The sequence below is a fragment of the Thalia democratica genome, chromosome 7 (genome assembly GCF_965202585.1).
Source record: "Thalia democratica chromosome 7, ktThaDemo2.hap1.1, whole genome shotgun sequence".
Taxonomy (NCBI): domain Eukaryota; kingdom Metazoa; phylum Chordata; class Thaliacea; order Salpida; family Salpidae; genus Thalia; species Thalia democratica.
In genome coordinates, this window is record NC_139171.1 from 48909948 (window position 1) to 48929702 (window position 19755).

Below are 19755 nucleotides of genomic sequence, written 5' to 3' on the forward strand. Positions count from 1 at the left end.
TTTGTAAGTTTTTTTTGTTAACAGATCTAAATTTATAAAGTGGTGCTTTTAATTTATGAACTTTGTTATTATAATTAATTGTTTGCTTAAGAGCATTGTATAAGTAATACTAGCTAATTTTTGAAATCAAACAAAGTTTTCAGTTTTTATTTACCATTAAGGTTAGGCTCGTACTAAAAATGCTTGTATAACATAAATTATTTCATTAAATTTTTTTTTACTGCTTCAATGGTAAAAAACAAATTTTAAATATGTTTGTTAATAGTTTCAGTAAATAAATTAAGTTTGTTTATTTTTCTATCAAACCAAAACTTATTTTTAAAAACAGTTACTTTAACTTACTAGATTGATAAAAATAATACTATTTAAAATCTCAGAACTTAAAGCGTAAAATTAAAAAAATGTTACAGCATTTATTTACTTTAAACATTCATAAACTATAAAATGTTTTTAAGAAACTTCTTGTTTAAAATTAACTAATTACAGATTTCATAATTTTAATTAGAAAATTTAAAGTTACACTAGAATTCTTATTAATACTCTAACAGGTTGCTATTTTATCATACCATTTTAAATGTCGCAGTCTCCGAAAGAAAGCAACATCGCCAGTAGGAAAAAGTCAACTTTCAAAAGAAAAAAATCCGAAACTGACAAGTTTGCTGAAGACAAATACGAACTCGAAGTTTCGGAAAATGAATCGAAGTCAGCCCGAGAAACGAAATCCAGAAAGAGGTCTTCGTCATCGGTCGTCAACTACAACTGCAGAAAAAAGAAGAGAAAGCACCAGGACTCCGCTGCAACAAGAAAAAAGTCTGACAAAGCGATGACGTCAATAAGTTCGATGATGTCACGAGTTGACGTTGACTACGCGCCGCCTCCGTCGCATTACCGAGCGATGACGTCATCGCCGACTTCGTCGTTGTCGTGTTCGAAGAAGCCGCCGAAACGCAGTTCAGTCGTCAGTGGGGGAAGGGTGGATGTGGTTAAGAAGAAGAAGTCATTTGAAACAAAACAAAACTGCGGTTTGAAAAAAAAGTAGAACTCACTCTGAAAACTTGAATGAAAAAGTTAGTGAGTAAAAATTGTTTTAAATTAAAAAGTAAATATTATGCACGTTGAGTTTTTAACTATTTTATTTTTTAAATTTAGATGAACAGAAGTTCACGTCTGTTCAAAACAGAGATAAGGCTAAAATTACAGTAAAATACTAAACAATGTTTATAGATACTAAATTTAGGGAAGTGGAACTAAATAAAAGTTGTAATTTTTCAATAGAAAAACATAATTAAAACAAAGTTTTTAAAAGAAAGTACTACTTAGGATTATTTAGTGTTAACTGTGCTTATGTTTCTTGCTTTTTAAAACTGCGTATTAAATTAATTATGTTAAATAAAAGATATAGAACATTTTTTATTAATTTTGTCATTGAAAATTAATTTTGTCAAATAATCTACTTAAGTAATCTAAGTTAGCAAATTCTAAGATAAATATTAATAACTGTTATTTTTTATGGTTTTAAACAAGTTTTAACTTTTATATAAAAAAAAACTTCAACGTCATTTTTTTTCTAATCAATCTGCAGATAAGTAGAGAAATATTGATAGTACCAACAATAAAAAAATGATTAATTTCTATTTGTTTTTGAATTATAAAGGAGTTAAATAAGTTCCTAAAAAAAGATAGTTTTTATTATGGTTAAACTAATTAATGGTGATGTTAACTTATAAACATATTACTATTTGCTTTCATTTGACATAATATATTTTATTCTTTTTTATTCATAAAACCAGCTTTTTTTGAATGTAATATTATAAAACTATACAAAAGTGTACCAACTATAAGTATAAAATTTTTAAAGTTAATAAAAAAAATTAAAGTTACTACATAAATTAATTTTAATTCAAGTCAAAGAAATAACAAGTGTATAAAACTCGGTGTAAAATAAATTTATTTTTCATGTCGTTTAAAATATAATTTCAAGTTATGAGCTGCAACATAAGTAATTTCGTTTGAAATGAAGAGAAAAAAAAACTACTTTCTAAAGTTCTATAACTTAAGTATTTTTAGATTACCTTGTAGAAACATAACATAACTCATAATAAAATCAAACTTCTAATCATATGTATTTTAGACATTTTTTGTTAATTCAAAAGTAGCAGTTGGAAAGTTTAAAAAGAAAAGCTAAGTCAGCTGACTTTGTTAAATGAGTTTTATGAAACTTTAACACAAAACTTAATAAGTTTAGTAACCAAAAATATTCTTATTGATTTTTTTTTAGCTTAAGTATTAGATGTATGCAGCTAAGAATAATATATTTTTATACAGAAGCAGAAAAACTGTTTGACAGTTGTAACTTTTTATCATGTTATTATACTTAAAACAGAGCTAGTTTAATAAACACTCTCTGTTTAATAGTTAACAAAATCAAAACAACTCAACTATGATTTTTTACTATTTATAAAACTGTTACTTGTTTCTTAAGTTAAACTTAAAGTAATACTGTAATGTATTTTATTTGTTTTGACAAACTTCGGTTTTTAACACTTCATTGTTTTTAGGGTACAAATAATGATACTAATGGTGGTTTGTTGTTTAATTATTTATAAAGAAATATAATCTTTATTTATTTTTAGAACAAAAACAACTTTGTGAAAACAATTAATAAAGTAAAAGTATTCATGACTAAAATAATAGATTGAAAAAGCAACAATAGATAGCATTATTGTTTTTTACATTGCGGATGTTTACAAAACTTCTGATAAAGTTGTCACTTTCGTGCGATAGTTTAGTTATATAAATCGTATCATTTAATATATTAAATTATTTATAATATGGACATTTTAAGGTTATAAGAGATTTAAAAAATCTATTTAGTTATGTTTTCAAATGTTGTAAAAGCCTTAAAAACATGGAAACAAAGAGATTTTTGTTTGTTCTATAGCTTGTATAACAATTAAAACTTGTTCGAAACCTTAAATAATTTAAAAAAAACCTGAGTTTCACTTCAAAGTATTAGCTGTAAACTTTGTTAAGTAACATTTTATACTATTAGACTACAAAAAGAATAGGAAAGTTCAAACCAAAAATAAGACAAGAGGAAAAAACCAGCTTCAAAGATCGAACAACTAAACCTTTTGTAGCAGCAAAAGACAAAAAGCCTGCAAAAATCTTAAAAGCCGACTGCAAAAAAGTTGCATCACCGAAAAAGCACAAGAAGCTCGTTAAATCGACATCCAAGGAGCGAAAGTTTAGTATAGAAGCTATTGAAACAGAAGTTTGTGATGCGAGGACTGTTTGCAAAGATGTCTGTATCTCCACTGAATGGTCGCATATAGGAGCGTGTACTCCAGGAACTCAAATAGACTTGCCTGGCGTTGTGTGGCATGAAAATAAAAAAGGTAAGTAAAATATTTTCAAAGTTGTGTATTATTATTTTTGTATGTAAAGTTTGGGAATGTATTTTAAAAAGTTAAAAAAGCAGGCGTCTAGTTGATTATTCGTGCAAAAAGTTTAGTTTTGATAGAAACATTATCTTATAGTTTTCAACTAAATTAGTTAAAAAAAAATCTTTTGTTAATGATCTTACGATATGTTAAAAAAGGCAAATATTTTTCAAAAGTGTCTAAGTTGCTTTGAGCTTGTAATCAAAAGTGCTGTGTTTTACTTTAGTTAACTTAAAAAACTCTTGTTATATTATTTAGCAAAGTTTTAGTTGTTACTATTTCAGAAAATATCATTTAAAAAGTTTTTAAAGAAATAAGTAATACTAATAAAGTTAAAAAATACCTTTTCTTTTAAGTACTAAAAGCTATTTTAATAAGTCTTTGAGCAACAAAAACATTGTTTGGTCAATTGGTTTTGGTAGATGTTTAAATATAGTCTATAACAGAGCTAAAACAAGTTGACTTAATTTTTATTACTGAGTATTGCTACTTTATTAAAACTAGTTAGTATTGAAAAAGTAAATACTAGTACAACAAGTTAGGAAAAATATATTTAACCTAACAGAAAATTTATATTTTTAATTTGAAACTTTATTTAGCTTTTGTCATTATAATAATGAAACATTTTTATATATGTAGAACAAAATCAATCTAAGAAGTTTAATAAAAATAATTGATTGAAATAACTTTGTCAAGACGGGATGCTAGTGGTTAATGTAACTTGGAGAGGTCGGAACTACATAGGCTGCATGACGGAATGTGATGTCACAGAGGATAGCAATTCAATTTTTCTAGAAAGGTTTGTAGTTCAATATAATTTTTTTTTTGAAGGTACAACTTCTACAAAACAAAAACAAGCTAGTTTACTTTTCCATGTACCTTTTTGCTTATGGGCTTGAGATTACATTGATTGTGCATAGACATTTTGAAAGAGAAGTAAAGTACTACACTTTTTTTTACCATGTATTTTATGGACATAAAAGCTTTTAATAAAAACGTAGATATGTAACTACCTATAAAAATATATGTTAAATACAAATGATGGTACAGAAAAAATTAACCATTTATTTAGCTATTTGTTTATATTTAGCGAATGTTGATGTTTTATTTTTTATTAGTTTTCAGTTGTGTAATTAATATTTTAGAAGTTGTATTTACGTAAAAAAATAATTATAATCAAAAAAATAAACTATTAATTTAAAAGAAAACAACTTTTAGCGTACATCTTATACGTTTATGCCGATTCTATAAAAAAACAATGTACGGTTTTTGTGCGTATCTTTAATTAACCGTAAATGACTTAGTGGTATAATAAAAAAATTGACTGTCAAAAACTTTGAAATGTTTATTATTAGCTTGAGAAAAATAAAACTATAAGTTTATTGTTTTTTTTTTTTACTATTTTGAGGTTTTTATTAGTTTTTTACTTCAAAAATATACGTTAAAAAAAGTTATAGATATACAAACATTATAGTTTGGATTAAAATTTCTTAATTTAAAATATGAAAAAGTATTTTTTTTGTCATAAATAAACAGTTGGAGTAAGTGAAAAATAGTAATTATCTAACTTTAATCAACTTAAATAAGTTTAATAAAATTTCAATAAGTTTAATTTTACTTTTATTGCTTAAGAAATTTTAATTCTTATATACAAATAGGACATTATCAACTTATATTATAAGTTTTTTTTTTTGTGAAAAGGTAAATGGTATGGGGAACGTTTAATAAATTTAATTTAGTTGAATAACATTTTTAAACGGTTATTACTTTCATGTTGTATAGTTTATCGATGCTATAAATAAAAAAAGTACACTTAAAAAACTATGTACAGAATTATATTAAACTATGTACTTCAACAATTAAAAATTCAATTGTCATTATTACTCACCTAAATTGATGATAATTTTAATAAGCTATAACAATAACAACATGTTACCATAAACTTGAAAACTGGAAAGTCCATGTTTCTACAGTAAATATTCTTAAACTACTGAAATTAAACATTTTCTTTTTAGCGAAGAAACAGAAGTTTACAAAGCTGGTAATGAACAAACTAAGCCATTAAAATTAAAAGGAAGCTTAGACACCGATAACCATAAAACATCAAGTTCGGTTTTCTCAAGCCTGACAGAAAAAGAAAAGAGCAATACTTACGAAAACGTGAAGGCAATTCCTATTAACAATAAACAACAACCGGTATGCTGGCTACTTATTTAATCATGACAAATAAAAAAAAAAAACGACTTTTTGATAATTTGAACACTTTTTAGATCAATTAATATTTGCGCTATAATTAATATTACTTAAACATGTTTCGTGCAAATATTACTGTTTTGCACAAGGGGATAAAATTTCACGAAGACACTTTTGCACGAGCAGACAATTTTGCACGGAAACATTTTTGCATGGGTTGATTTAAAAGAAAAATTTTAATTTTAATTTTGTTTTTTAAATTTTTTTTTTATTTTTAATCACTTTTACCCCTTACCCTTACTCTCGGTCACTAACTTACTTATTACTTTTTTTACTATCACTGTTACCCCTAACCCTTACCCTCGGTAGGTAGCTTCTTTTAAATTAATTAATTTATTTATTTTTTTTCTTTTATAATAGTTTTTATTAGTTTTTTTTTAAATATTTTATCTTTTAGGTTTTTTTTCTGTTTTTATATATGGATATATTTTTGTTTTTTTACTCTCGTGCAAAATTGATCTTTGGTGCAAAATTGTCTTTGTGCAATTTTGTTCCCTCGTGCAATTTTGAGCCCTCGTGCAAATTTGTCTTTGTGCAAAAGTATGTTCGTGCAATTTAGTCCCCTCGTGCAATTTTGTCTTCGTGAAATTTTGACTTGATCCCCTCAAAAACATATTGAAAAAAGTAGCATCCTAACTTTACAGAATAAGTCTTACTAAGTTTCTTTAGGCATAGAATGAAAAAAGAAAAATTAAGTAAAATATTTGAAAAAAGTAAATTAATTCTGTTACAAGTTAAAGTTATTTTTAACTAGAACTACTTATATTTCAAAAAAATATAAATACTGAAATAAAATATCAAAATAGTTACTATGGGCATTTAGAATACATAAGTTAAATAAAAACACGATAGTAGTTATTTGATTTGTTTGTTATTTTATATTTTATGAAATTGAGATAAAAAGTTTTAAAGTTTCATTTATAAAAGTAAAAAAAAGTAATGGTAAAAAATGTAACATTTGCAAAAGTTAATTACGTAAAAAAAAAGAGTTATGAAGTTTAAAAGTGTACTACAAATACTATAACTACATTAAAATGAAATTATGAAGCAACATTTTAGGAGAAATTAACCTTTCAATCGCACTAAAGTTTGAAAAATTTATAACTTGATTCTTAAAATGTAATAACTGCAAATCCCTCTAAAAGTAATTATTTTTTTACTATGGGTTTGTAAGCTTTTTATAGCAAAAGATAAATTAGCGGTGTTTATTTTTTTTCTCTAACTTTTAGTTTTTAAAAAACAAAAACAAGTTTACAATAACAAAAATTTCAATGAAAACAGATACTTCAACATTTATACCATCAAAATAAATGCTTGTTTAAAAGTAAGCAATCTATAAAGTCGTGATTAAAAGTTATCATTTGTACATGTGAAAAGTCTTTATCTTAAGTTAAAACAGAACACATATTCATCATCTCACTTAAAAAGAATCAATCAACAAGCGGAAGATTTTGAAACAAAACAACAAGAATTTTACGAAAAATATTCAAATTCAAGTGTGATAGAAAAGAGTTGTACTGCAAATGTTCAAAAACCGAGTAAATGCAAAAATAGAAAACTTGATTGTTTTAATGCGTTTAATATTTCTATTAAACAATAATATTTTAAGGAATAAAAAAATTGTATAGGTACAACCCAGATGATAGCAGAACCTGAAACACGTGAAGAAAGTTCCATATCGCTTGACGAATGTCATTCAAACGAAAACTTAATGAATTATAGGTTAAATCTTTGTTTTTAAAAATTGTTTAGAAAAATGATTAGTAACTTTTACAGTACATATTTAGTTCAACTTAAGATTTTAAACATAGTATGTAATCTTTTTAGAAAATTCAGCATGTAAAATTAAAAGAGTACTAAGTGTATGATACTTTTAACAGTTTTACTTTTTTTGTGACCAATTTTCAAGAAAACTTATAAATAGTAAATCAAATATAAATATTTTAACAAAACAAAAGTTATCAAATACTTTCTTACAGAGATATAAAAACCGTAAACAGTGAAAATAGTACGAAACAAGATCAAAAGCAGTTTCAACACTTTTGTAATTATAAAAGATCTGAAACAAAAAGCTTGTCTGCTACAAGAAAATTACCAGATGAAAATGATATGAATGATATTGCTACTGAAAACGAAAAACTTACTTCTAAGATATTTAGACATGAATTAAAAGTAAAAACAAGTAATGAAACAGCAATCAATAGTCTCAATCAAACAGGTTTGAAATATTAAGAAAACTTTGTTGATAAACCAGTTACAGTATAAACCTAGTATAAACTCTAAAATCATTTAACCAATATACTTTTTAGGATTATAAATAGTTTTTTTTTATGCCTTAACTTCTATAGCATAAGTCATAGTTTGTTTATATAACCAAAAATTTTTTGTTTAAAATGTGTCCTAAATTACTAAATTTAAGCTTTTGAAATTATATCAAATTAACAGAAGCAAATGAAGATGAAGCAAACTACTCACGAGAGTTACCAAATGAACCAATCAATGTTGAAAGTAATATTAAAACAAAGGATAATGAGATTGCAGTTGCTCATCTGCTCCAATCCGAAGAGCATTCTAAACAAAACTTTAAAAGAAATATTCAAGAAAATAAAGTTGTCACAAAAACGTACAAGACCTTTTATCAAGAAAATTTAAAAAATAATAGTTTGAGTGTTTCTGATTTGATTGAAGATGACAAACAAAGTTCAAACGGAATATCTAAGACTGACAAAATTGACGATTTATCCTTTTTAACGGAGTTGCAAGACAAAACTTCTAATCAAAAGTGTGTACAAGACAAAGTCGAAGTTGCTCGAAAAGATTTGTTATACGCTAAATTTACTAATGTTGATACGATGGAATGTAAAACTTTTGCATATAAATCTGCAAATACAAACCCTGACATAAGAAAAACTACAACTGATGTATCTGCATATAACCTACTACACCAAAATCCAGCTACAGTTTCTGACTTAAAGACCAAACCAGAATTATCGTTGGAGCCTCAAAAAGCCGTAGTCATTCCCATGCAAGGAGGTGAGCCCCACCCTAGTGTTGTAAGAGATGAAAAAACAATTAATAAACCGAAATTCGTTCAAAAAGAATCAAAACAGCAGCTGATTTCTGAAACAACCAGTGTCCAAACAGAAAGTCCGGTGATAACCAACAATGAACAAAAAACAAACATAAAATGTACTAACGTTTCTAAACAATCAACAAGCAATTTAGTTAGTAAGTCGCAACCCCAAACACCGTTGAAAAATATCGTCCACGAAAGAGCATACCAGTCAACTTTCAGCGGCTACCCATCGAGCTTATTTTACGGTGGCTATTCTTTTTCAGCTCCACTGATAAGTTCCAACATTTATTCAGCAACCACCTACGCTCAAGCACATCATAATCAGTTCGGTAAATCTATGATTAAAAGCAGCCAACCGCCAGATTCAAACTTTTCAAAGCACACACCAAGTAGGCAAGTAGACGATAAAAGTGAAACGACAAGGGAATCAGTCGTTAAAGAGATGGAATGCAAGCAAATGCAGAATACAGATAAATTAGAGCAGCCAAAAGTTTGCAGAAGTCGTTCCCGATCAGTAAACTTTGATCAAGCAAAACAGATAGACGCATCTTCAAATTTTTCTGTAAAACCAAGGTTGAAACAAAGTTTGTTGTCGCAGAATCATTTTCAAAAAAGTACTGGTGATCAAAAAGTGAAACAGCTTAAAAGTTTAATTTGTTCAAAATCCTCTGCGGTTAATAAACAAGTAAGTTAATTAGTTGCCTCATTTACAACATTGACTATATTTTTCAACAAAAATATTACTGATTATTAGTAAAGCCTTTAGAAGAATGTGTGTTTCGTGTATATAAGCTATTGTTATAGTTTTAAAGTATAAGTTTTTTGGTTTAAGATTATTTTGTTGCTTTTTTAATTTAGGTTATTCAGCCTTTAAAAAGAAAGCATTCAGAATATTGTTCAGTTGATGAAACCGATTTGTTTGGAAATAATAAACTGATGCGTAGTTCATCGCATGCTAATATGCTATATTCAGCTCAAAATAAAAAAGTGTCTCAAGATAGATATTCATCAACTCCAAAATTACTCTTTAATGAGACTAAGGTTTTTAAACTTACAAATTTCGAGAAGTATTTTTTAAAGATTTTTAAAGTTCTTCTTAATTTAACTATCAACTTCTATCATTATTGTTCAGATTGCAAAACTTTTCGCCAAACTAATTGATTTATACTATACAGAAAAAATATACATCTTTTTCGCATGAGAATAAATTAGAAGTTTTGAACAAGCGTTTACCAATCTCTAAAAATCTAATGCCTACAGCAAGATTTGAAACTCAAATGGGTGGGTTTCTATTGAACCAAGAGAAAACAAGACTTCAAATAATGAAAGGAGGTTTACAAGTAATTATTGTTAGTACTGCCTATGTAAAAGGAGAATACAAAGGATAGTATTTAGTTTTTCAGCCTCGTCTAAATAATATTTTTGGTAGTTTAATTCTTCTAAATAGCATTTAAAATGTAGTTGAGTAATTTTATATATTTTATAATTTTATATGATCTAATAATTGTTTAAACATGTTTTCAAGTCTAATTTAACTTTTAAAACTAGGACCACTGCAGAAAAATACGGAGAGAACAAGTTTTAATAATAAGTCAAAAAACAATAGTGTAGATAAGAATAAAGATGAGTTATTAAGACAACCACGTGAAAACCAAGCTGATAGGTAACTACAAAATTATTTTTTCTTGTAGTTTGCATCGAAATTTGATACACTAAATATTTTTCAAAAGTTTCAGAAAATTAAGCGATGAAGATCAAACAAGTAAACTAAATGGAAAAAATTCTTTCTTTGCTAACGAGAGTACCAAAAAGAAAATTTCTGAACATGAAAATCAAACATGCTTGCTTCCTTTGCAACAACAAAGTGTTTTAAACACTAGTTCTTGCATCAGTGGTACATCATATAGAAGCAGTTTTGAAGGTATGATTTTAAAATAATCACTAAATGTATGTAAATTTAGATCAGAACAAAAACGTGTAAAAAAAAGAGCTAACACATTTTTCAAAAAACTTTTGAAAATTGAGAGTTTCGATTAATTAACATTTAAAAGAAAAGGAAAACAACAAAACACTTCTATGATTGCTAAAACTAGTCAAGTTGAAACTTATCATCAAAAAACCTTGGTTCAAAAATCAGAACCACTACAAAGAGCTCAAAGTGCGAATCTACATTACAACTTGCATCAACAAAGTTTTCCTTGCTTGTCTCAAGATCAGTTGTTCCGATTTGTAAACCCGCAAGATCAATTAAACAGGTTCATCTCGCCAGTTTCTTATCAAAAAGGCCTTCCTTTTTTCAGCCACCCTTTTGCTAACCACTTGCTGGCTGCTCAGCAAACTTTTATGTATCCAAGTAAGTGTAATAATGTAACTTATTTTAAGTTTTTCTAATAACTGTAATAACAAAAATATATTTTGTGCGCTAAACATATGAAAAAAGTACAAACTTAAAAATTTAACCAATCTTCGAAAAAGATTATATTTAACTTGACTTTTTATCTTCTTTTATTCTATAAAAAAACTTAGAATTTTTTCATTGTCAGCTTTTATCTATAGAATAAAAAGAAAATAGTAAACTATAATTTAGTATAAAGCCTAAAACTGTTTTTTTTAAATCTCGTTTTCTCTAAAATTTCAACAAATAGAGAAACATAAGTTTTAGTTTAAAATTTTTGCGTAAAAGTTTAAAAAAGCTCACTTTTTCAAAAATTTCTTATTAAAAATTATTATAGTCAAAAGTTTGAGCAAACTAACCTATTATCAAACAAAAATTTTACTTTTATATGGCGTATGTATGTAAATTAAAACTAAAACTAAAGTAACCTCTATTACTTACTTCTAATGACAAACGAATACTTTTGTAAGTAACATTTCTAGTATACGAGCTTATGACAACATGCTTTCAACAATTTTAATTTCAGGCGTACTCCGACCTGGTCTACAATTTCCGCAAGTTTCTGTTCCGAGACCATTTTATCCTCAGCAATCTGAAGAACAATAAAAAACTTTCAAAAACATTATGTTATTTAAAGTCAATAATACTTTAGAAATATAAGGAAGTGACAAACAACTGTTAAGTACTTGTTCAAAGAGAAATTGGTTTCAATTGAAACATAGTTTTGTTACTATTAATTAATTTCAACGTTTCTTTTTTTGTTGCCTTTTGATTTTCTTGTTAATATATTTTAAGTTCTTTTATTTAGAAATTTTGTAATAAAAAAACTTAAACTATACTTATTGTTAACCACACTCATACTGATAATCAAAAAGTAATTGAAAAACACCTACCTAATAAACAAAACTAATATTTACAGCAAACGATTTCAATTTTTTCAATTTTTTTTGTGTATTTTTAAAGTAAGTTTTAATCAAATGAGAAACTTTTTCGTAACTTAAATTTTGTTTTATAAATAAAACCTCCTAGCTTTAAAGAATTAGTGTACTATAAAAAATAAAAAGTAAAAATTTTAAAGATCTTACAAAGCTTATACTTACTTTCAGTTTTGCATTTCTAGTCTAAAAGTTTGTAACTAAAGAGTTCAAAAACTACTTGTTACAAACTGTTTATAGTCAAATTTCAATACTTATTAGTCTGTTTTAGTTTTTAAGCTGTCAAAGAAATCCAAGACATTTGTTACAGTTTATAAATATATCTTATTTAATTAATTTATAGCAATTTAAAAAACAGTATAATTTTTTTACAGTTTTTTCTACTAACTATAACTTACTATTGTAAACTACATTTAATTTCGTTTGAATTTTATTGTCATGCATCTTGTTATTGAGGTTTAGTGTAAAATTTATTTGCACATAATATCACACTTAAATCAGTGCAGATTATAAGCAGATAACTTTTCATATCAGAAAAAATACAGTGACATATACGTACTGATTACTTTTAGTACAAGAACTTTTATTATTTAAATTTTAAATTTTAAAGAGTAAAATATACTACTACAGAAAATTATTTTATTTGCTCCTTAATCATATAAACATATAAGAATTTTTATATTAAGAGAACATTTTCTGCGTTAAGTTTGTTTAGCAAAAAAGCAAAATAATTCCATTTTTTTACTATAATAATTTTTCTAAATAAAAGATTTAAAATAATTTAAAAAATAAAAACTCTTTATAAAAACAGAATAGTATAAAAAATAAGCTTATTTTTTGAAAATGAATCAAAGTAGTTTATTGTTTTTTAACATCTTACTTAGTACATAAACTACAATTATATCATAAAACTTTTTTTTAATACATTTTAGCAAATAACAAACTTTTATGTTTATTAAAAGTTTAAAATAAAGATATCTGGTTGCTTTTAGTTTATCTTATAAATAAAAACATATTAACAGTTTCGTAACAAACATCTTTTTTTTACTACCTTTTATAAGTATAAAATATTCACAGAAATTGTGTATTTGAGAAATTTTGAATAAAAATCTTAATTTTTTTGATAATAATTTTTGAATTTATATACTTATAGCATTGGTTATTATAAAATGTGATAATTAAATTTTGCCAGTTAAAGTTTGAATAAACATACATTGATAACAATTGAGTAAATTTTAGATTTTAGATCTTTAAATTTCAGAACTAAAACTTAAGCACAAATGGTGTCTTATTCATTATCTCTTTGAAATAAATAGCTTAGCTTAATATTTTAAATTTTTAATAAAGCCTTTTATATCCGGATAAAGTCTTCCATAATCCGTAGTAATTTTAAAAATAAAAGCAAAGTAAAGTCATTTTAAAACAATATTTTATTTATAGTTAATTTAGTACCACAACTAATTCCAGAAAATATTTTAAAATTTTTAATATAAAAAACGAGAAATCTTGTTATATTAAAAAGTAAAATCTTATTACAGTTATTTTGTAAAGAGAACAAACAGTAGTTTATTGATAAGTAACGTACTGCGTTAAATAATATAACGTAAATTTCTCAGATTAATCTAAAATAGTATATAAACATAAGCTATAAAGTAATTAAAAAAATAATAATTAAATATAAAAAATAATATGGTTTGTGTAACATGAAACAGTAGGTTTATGAGAATATAATTTCCACGCTCAAAATTTGATGTATATTTAAAAACAATGAGTAAACTACGAAATTTAAATTCAAGTTACATAGTTTTCAATTTAGGAATAGAAACCTGCTGACATAAAACAAGTTAGTTTAAAACAAAATTTGAAGTTTTAATGTATAATTATTTCTTATTGTACAAATAATTACTTTTCAAGCTTAAACACATCATTTACAAAATTAAGAACATGCTTGCATTTATTTAAGCATTAAAATACTACTTATGAAATTAGTACCTCTATACGTTTTCTATTTGACATACCTTATCTATTTTTTATACCTGTTCACTGAATATTCGTAAAATCTTGAAATCAAATTGTAGTTAAAATGATTTATATGTTTTCATTCGCTCACCGATTTCAAGAAAAACAATGCTTTTGAGCTGACCCATATAATGATCAAGTAATAAAACAATTATTGGCTTTTGAAAATATCTTTTCGAGAATGTATTTTATCAAGAAGCAATTTTAATGTTTTCGTGCAAAATAAGCAGTCGCCAAATAATACTGAAACCATAAACCAGAATACTTGTATGTTATAAATCTACTGTGTTTGCAATCTGTGGTCATAGAAATTTCTATCTACATAACCCTATAGTTTATAGTTTTCATCAACTACAATGGAAAAAATTATATAAATTAGAAAAACAAGGCCCTTATATGAGGATTATTGCTCTTAAATAATGCACCTAGTTAAGTGCAACTAACTCGTTTGAACTATTCTTGGGCCTATTATTATTTGATTATAGCTAAAAAATAATAACTAATATTGAATTGAAGTCACTAGTCTACTGGATATGTGAGCAAAGTAAGGTCATTAATATGGAAGTATGATTTGTCTGACATCAAAATTTTTAGAATAAAATTATCTTAGTTAATTTGCGCCAGTTATTTAAGCTTTGATTGAAACCTTTACTTGTAACTCGTATGATTTCCGTTCTTTCATTGTTTACACTTACACGAAAAGAATTGAGGCTATGAAAAACTATTAACTAAAATATTCAAGAAATTTAAAAGTATTTGAGTAAATGTTGTTGCAGGTATTTTCTTTTTTTTTTACTCTATTGCTATTTTAATCTGTTTTTATACTTCAAGATCTTCTAGTTTTTGTTATAAGATAAGTTATAAGTTAGATCTTATAAGAATTTTTGTCCTTTACTGTTTCTTTGTATCTAAAAGCGACGAACTGTACTTCATATGGACTTTCAGAAGGTAAATTTAATAACTGGTTTAAGTTTAGCTTACTGACTTAAGACTTTCGCAGAGTAGTTTAATAATTTATGATCATTTATGTTTAGAAGGTAGTAATATTTGTATATATAATTTAAATTTTGTTTAAAGCTTATAGTTTTAAAACAACTATGCTTAACAATCCGACAACGTGCTCAAAAACTTTGATTACCTTAGAAATATTTAAAAAAGCGCATTTAACTTATTATTACGTTGAAAACTTAAACATCTTTATTTATTTTATACAGAATAGTTTAGTGTTGTTTTGAACTGCTTAGTAGTTTAAACTTTTATTTATTTTGTATTAGTAGTCTACTAAGACAAAATATTTTTTATCCCTTGTTTCAAAACTGAAACTAACTTTGTTGTACAATACGTTCCAAGTCCATATATGTTTGATTATTGTACAAATTGTAACATAAATGTATAGTAGTATTAAGAATTTGTTAATTATTTGATGATAAGAAATTGTGCTTATCGATCAATATAACTATGCAGTTCTATATTATATTTAATCTTTTACGTTTATCGTTAAAATGTTAAGCAATTACGGATTTTAATATAAAATAAATTTAAACATTAAACTTTCTGTTCTGATTGATCAATAACTCAGCTTTTGAATTTATTTTGTATTATACTTACTAGTTAAATTGTAAATAGATTTTTAGAACAAAGTTAGATAAAATGTTTAACAACTACTATAAACAAGAATTTTCACCCAAAGCAACCAAAATTGTAAAAAGTAAATTTGAAATAGGTGTTAACTGTTAACAAGGTGTAATAAAATTTAAACTTAAGATACCAACAATAAATTATATTATTTATTTACAACAAACAAAAAATACTTAATTTTACTTATTGATTTGTTACGTAAGAATAATTTAACTTATTAAACTTGGTTTTTACTTAAGTTTATCTATACTAGAAATGTTTTTACTCAGACCTAACTTTTGATAAATAGAAACAAAATTGTAAAGCTTTAGAAAATTAAATAAAAGTATACAATAAGTTAATGGTGATTAAAACAAGACATAGAAACGATGTATTATTTACTAATACAGCTGAAGAAACTTTATTTGTATATGAGTTCCATTTAATTAATAATTCAATTGGATGTCTCAACACGTTAAGTTGTAAAATCAAACTGTTTGTTTCAGAAACGAAAAAAGTGAAATATTTTTCGCACAAATCAATTTCAATCTTGTTTTCTTTTTCTTGAATCAGCAAAGTGTTTTTGAAGCAGCTACCATCGCTTACAGAAAAAAATTCTAGCTTAATATTTCTACCTTTTATAACTTTTATTTCTCGGAAGCACACCAAACCACCAGTGTTAAGTTTTATAAAATAAAACTCCCCGAACCCTGCACCCGTTTCTTCGCTCGCATCGCAAAACAAAACCCTGTTGAAGCGGCCGCCGGTCACCACGTTCACCCACCCGTACACTGAGCTGACCCTGGTGTACACTCCGGGAAAGTCTTTGTCGGCGCAACCGGCGCCAAACGAAACCACGCCAGCTTGGTACCAGGTCCCTGAAGACCTCAGGCAGACCAACGGACCACCCGAATCGCCTTGGCAAGCGTCCACGCCGCCTTGGTTCAAATTTCCAGCGCAAATGTGGGACTTTCTGTTGATAACGCCGTAACCGTAACTTTTCGCGCAACTTTCGTGATCTACCAAGGGAACTGTGACCTGTTGCAAAGTGGTTGCCAAGGGTCCTTTACTATGCAGCCTGCCCCATCCTGTTGTTGTGCAAATTGAATCTTTAATAATTTGTTTTGGTAGTTGTATTGGTTGTAAGCAAACTGGTTGAATCAGTTCATTGAAAACAATTTCCTTTAGAGATTTTAACAAGGCAACGTCGTACAGCGAAGTAGAGAAATAATAATCGGGATGCAGAATTATTTGATCAACAAGTAAGATTTTCAGGTCAGAAGTTGGATTTTCTAGATCGTACAGACCAGCGAATATCTTCACTGATGAAGGTTTGGAGCCAACGAAGCAATGAGCTGCGGACAATGTCCACATGGAAGTTATTATTGACCCACCGCATACAGACTGTTGCTGATTGGACGTGATGAGAACTTGCCACGGCCAACTACCAATCGAGGCGTCTCTTCCTCCCACGATCCTCGCATCTACTTCTTGGTCAGCTTCCTTTTTCCCAGATTTGCTGCTGCTTGAAGTTTTACGCGCACTATCAGTACGACTTCCAACTTCTTTCAATACAGGTTTTTCGTGAGCATTAAGCTCGATGTTTTCTAATAATTTTTTTATGTATTGTTTTCTGTGTTCTTGTTTCGACACCTTGGTTTGCTCTCTAAATAAAAAACACTGTAAATTATTTGTATATTTAATCCAACAAATAAGTTATAAGCAAAAATCTTAAAAAAATAGTTTAAAAAAAATTAATCAGTTGAAAAAGTATGTATCTAGAACCTAGATGATTGTGAATATAAAAGTTGCAAGTTTAAAGTACATAACTATATACAACTTGCAAAATACTTGATTAGTTTAACTGGGGGTTGTTTGAATGTGTTTAACTAACAACACAGCTTCACTTAGTTTAAAAAAAATAGTTACTTTATAAAGCAGAAGTAACAGAACTTCAGAAACTCCGTTGAGTGTTTATTTTTTTGAATTAACATTAGTATTAAATTATACTGGAATGATTTTGTTCGTTTTTGTGAAAATAATAAAAACAAAACAGTGTAAAGTCAGTTCAAGATTGTTTACAGGAAAAACTCACGGCTTAAGAAGTATATGCTTATGTTATGATTACCAGTATAAATTGGTTGTTATAGTTTTTAATCGTTAATTTAGCATTGTACAAGTTTGAAAACTTAGAATACTTTGTAATCAATTTATGTTTAAAGTATAGCTTAAGTACTAAGAAGTAACTTTGTTCATACTTTTAGTAAAACCTAAACACACTTAAAATTTAACCTACCCTTAACATTAACTTTTAAAATTGAACTCAAATGTAGTAATTACTTTTAAAAGCTTTTAATTTTATTAATGTAAAAAAACATAAATTTAAATTTATAAGTTATTTAAAATAATTTTCTTCAATGTAGTTAAATTTGTATTCAAACTTTTTGTTATGCTGTTTAAAAAATAAGCGTTAGCAGAACAGCCTTTAAAAGTCTATACTTACCTTAAGTACTTAAAAAATAAATCATTTCTAATTTAAACTCATTTTGACATTAACTAAATATAGTTTTTACTAATAAAAAAATAACTTACCCATGGAAAACTAAAAAGTATGCTGTTAAAGTAAATAGAAAACGCTTCATTGAAACTATTTATAAGTTTAAGATTTGTTTTATAAGTGTAAAAATGAATGATTCATCATCAAAAGTTTCAAAACAAAAAGAACTCGTTGTAAATTGCATTTAAAGCTCTTTATTATTTTTAATCACACGTGTTTATTCAAGTCAACAGGTTTTTTTAAATAATTTAAAACTTACCCTAATAAATGTACAAAAAGTATACACATACGGTTACATCTTTAAAACCAAAGTATGTTTTTTAAAATTAAATTTTTATTTTGTATTTTAATTTAATTGTTAATCTTTTAAAGAAACAGACATGCTTCCTTTTAAATTTGGCTACTTTAAATTTGCGAAGAACTGTTTTCTAAAAACAAGCATTATCATTTACATCTAACATTTATTTTTGGTCTATATATTTAAGCTATCAAACGGATAGTAAAATAAAAAAGAAAACTATTGAAAGGGTTTCGAAAAACATAAAAAACTCCATATATCATGTAGATGTGAAAAATTGTTGATATTTTTTTTAAAGCTTTTAAAAATCAATAATAATGGTGTTATAAAATTAAGTTTTGTTAAACAAGATGATTTTTTTAAAGCAAAAGTTCGGAATTCTTTCGCTATAATTGTTTTTTTTTTCTAATATTGAGTAATACAAAGAACTTGTTATGGAACTTTGTTAGAGTTTTTGAACTTTTAGTTAAAGCATAAAAGTTTTTTCTCAGGTATCTTAGTTTTTATTTCAACTTATTTTTTGCAATTGGAACTATTATAACAAGCGTATGCTAGCTAAAGACTACTTGAGCTTTACTTTAGACAAAAAACATTAACAAAGATGAAAAAACTATCAAGAATATATCTGACATTGTTTAACTTAAAAAAGGGTAAAAAAAAATTTATTTTTTAAATTGAAATATCAATATGTTTCAAAAAAATGTAAAAATGTTTCAATATATTTATAATCTTAGTTTTTTCCCTACAAACAAAACTTAATTATAAAGAATCAACAACCGAATTTTTTTTATAATTCAGGTCATAGAACCAATTATTTTGAGCGCTTCTTTGTTATTCAATAAACAAACTATAATGGTACATAATATATGTATCTTTTAATTTGATTAAAAACATTAGTAAACATAAGTTTTAGGTTTGAGAGTTTAATATATCAGATTTTGATTTATAGTGTTTAGGAAATACTTAAAATTTCTTACTCCTTTTTTGTAACATTGCAATTTAGCTTTTTTCAATTAAGTTATCTGAAACAAAATAAAGTTTCATAGTTAAGTTTATATAAAGTAAGCATTTGCACATTAACTTTAACTATAAATACGTAATACTCAATATAAAAATGATACTCTTAATATTATTAAGAAAATTGTCAAGGTGGTCTTAAAAA

General features: G+C 26.1%; 3 protein-coding genes across 7 annotated transcripts; 2 read left to right on the top strand and 1 right to left on the bottom strand.

Annotated features, from left to right (window-relative positions):
* Nucleotides 1-574: 574 nt before the first annotated feature.
* Nucleotides 575-5724, top strand: LOC145841516 (uncharacterized). Its single transcript, XM_082948876.1, has 4 exons — nucleotides 575-979; nucleotides 3053-3398; nucleotides 4140-4242; nucleotides 5459-5724. The coding sequence occupies exons 1-4, from the start codon at nucleotides 575-577 to the stop codon at nucleotides 5658-5660; spliced, it is 1056 nt and encodes a 351-aa protein (XP_082805002.1). The 3' UTR covers nucleotides 5661-5724.
* Nucleotides 5510-11876, top strand: LOC145840494 (uncharacterized). 5 transcript variants are annotated; one of them, XM_082947775.1, is made up of 10 exons: nucleotides 5510-5639; nucleotides 7325-7418; nucleotides 7676-7914; nucleotides 8142-9457; nucleotides 9631-9813; nucleotides 9948-10104; nucleotides 10321-10435; nucleotides 10503-10693; nucleotides 10829-11125; nucleotides 11694-11876. In XM_082947775.1, exons 2-10 carry the CDS (start codon nucleotides 7336-7338, stop codon nucleotides 11771-11773), a joined length of 2661 nt encoding a protein of 886 aa, XP_082803901.1. In that variant the 5' UTR covers nucleotides 5510-5639; nucleotides 7325-7335; the 3' UTR covers nucleotides 11774-11876. The 5 variants fall into 5 exon arrangements, with proteins under 5 accessions (XP_082803901.1, XP_082803900.1, XP_082803903.1 ...); XM_082947774.1 differs by lacking the exon at nucleotides 5510-5639 and adding an exon at nucleotides 6996-7234; XM_082947777.1 differs by lacking the exon at nucleotides 5510-5639 and adding an exon at nucleotides 6996-7234 and having other exon boundaries at nucleotides 10910-11125.
* Nucleotides 11877-14546: 2670 nt separating this feature from the next.
* LOC145841519 (chymotrypsin-like protease CTRL-1) lies at nucleotides 14547-18334 on the bottom strand. Its single transcript, XM_082948877.1, has 3 exons — nucleotides 18331-18334; nucleotides 16448-17345; nucleotides 14547-14586 (listed from the first exon to the last, which is right to left on the bottom strand). Exons 1-3 carry the CDS (start codon nucleotides 18332-18334, stop codon nucleotides 14547-14549), a joined length of 942 nt encoding a protein of 313 aa, XP_082805003.1.
* Between the last annotated feature and the right edge of the window lie 1421 nt (nucleotides 18335-19755).

What these genes read in the sequence shown, in the direction of transcription:
- LOC145840494 (XM_082947775.1), top strand. Translation starts at nt 7,336, where the DNA reads ATGATAGCAGAACCTGAAACACGTGAAGAAAGTTCCATATCGCTTGAC. An exon ending in CCTCTGCGGTTAATAAACAA is followed by an intron (nt 9,458 to 9,630) that starts GTAAGTTAATTA and finishes TTTTTAATTTAG; the next exon opens with GTTATTCAGCCTTTAAAAAG. An exon ending in ATATAGAAGCAGTTTTGAAG is followed by an intron (nt 10,694 to 10,828) that starts GTATGATTTTAA and finishes TTAAAAGAAAAG; the next exon opens with GAAAACAACAAAACACTTCT.
- LOC145841516 (XM_082948876.1), top strand. Translation starts at nt 575, where the DNA reads ATGTCGCAGTCTCCGAAAGAAAGCAACATCGCCAGTAGGAAAAAGTCA. An exon ending in TCAGTGGGGGAAGGGTGGAT is followed by an intron (nt 980 to 3,052) that starts GTGGTTAAGAAG and finishes TTATACTATTAG; the next exon opens with ACTACAAAAAGAATAGGAAA. An exon ending in AATTCAATTTTTCTAGAAAG is followed by an intron (nt 4,243 to 5,458) that starts GTTTGTAGTTCA and finishes TTTTCTTTTTAG; the next exon opens with CGAAGAAACAGAAGTTTACA.
- LOC145841519 (XM_082948877.1), bottom strand. An exon ending in AGCGAAGAAACGGGTGCAGG is followed by an intron (nt 14,587 to 16,447) that starts GTTCGGGGAGTT and finishes AAATAATAATAG; the next exon opens with GCCCAAGAATAGTTCAAACG.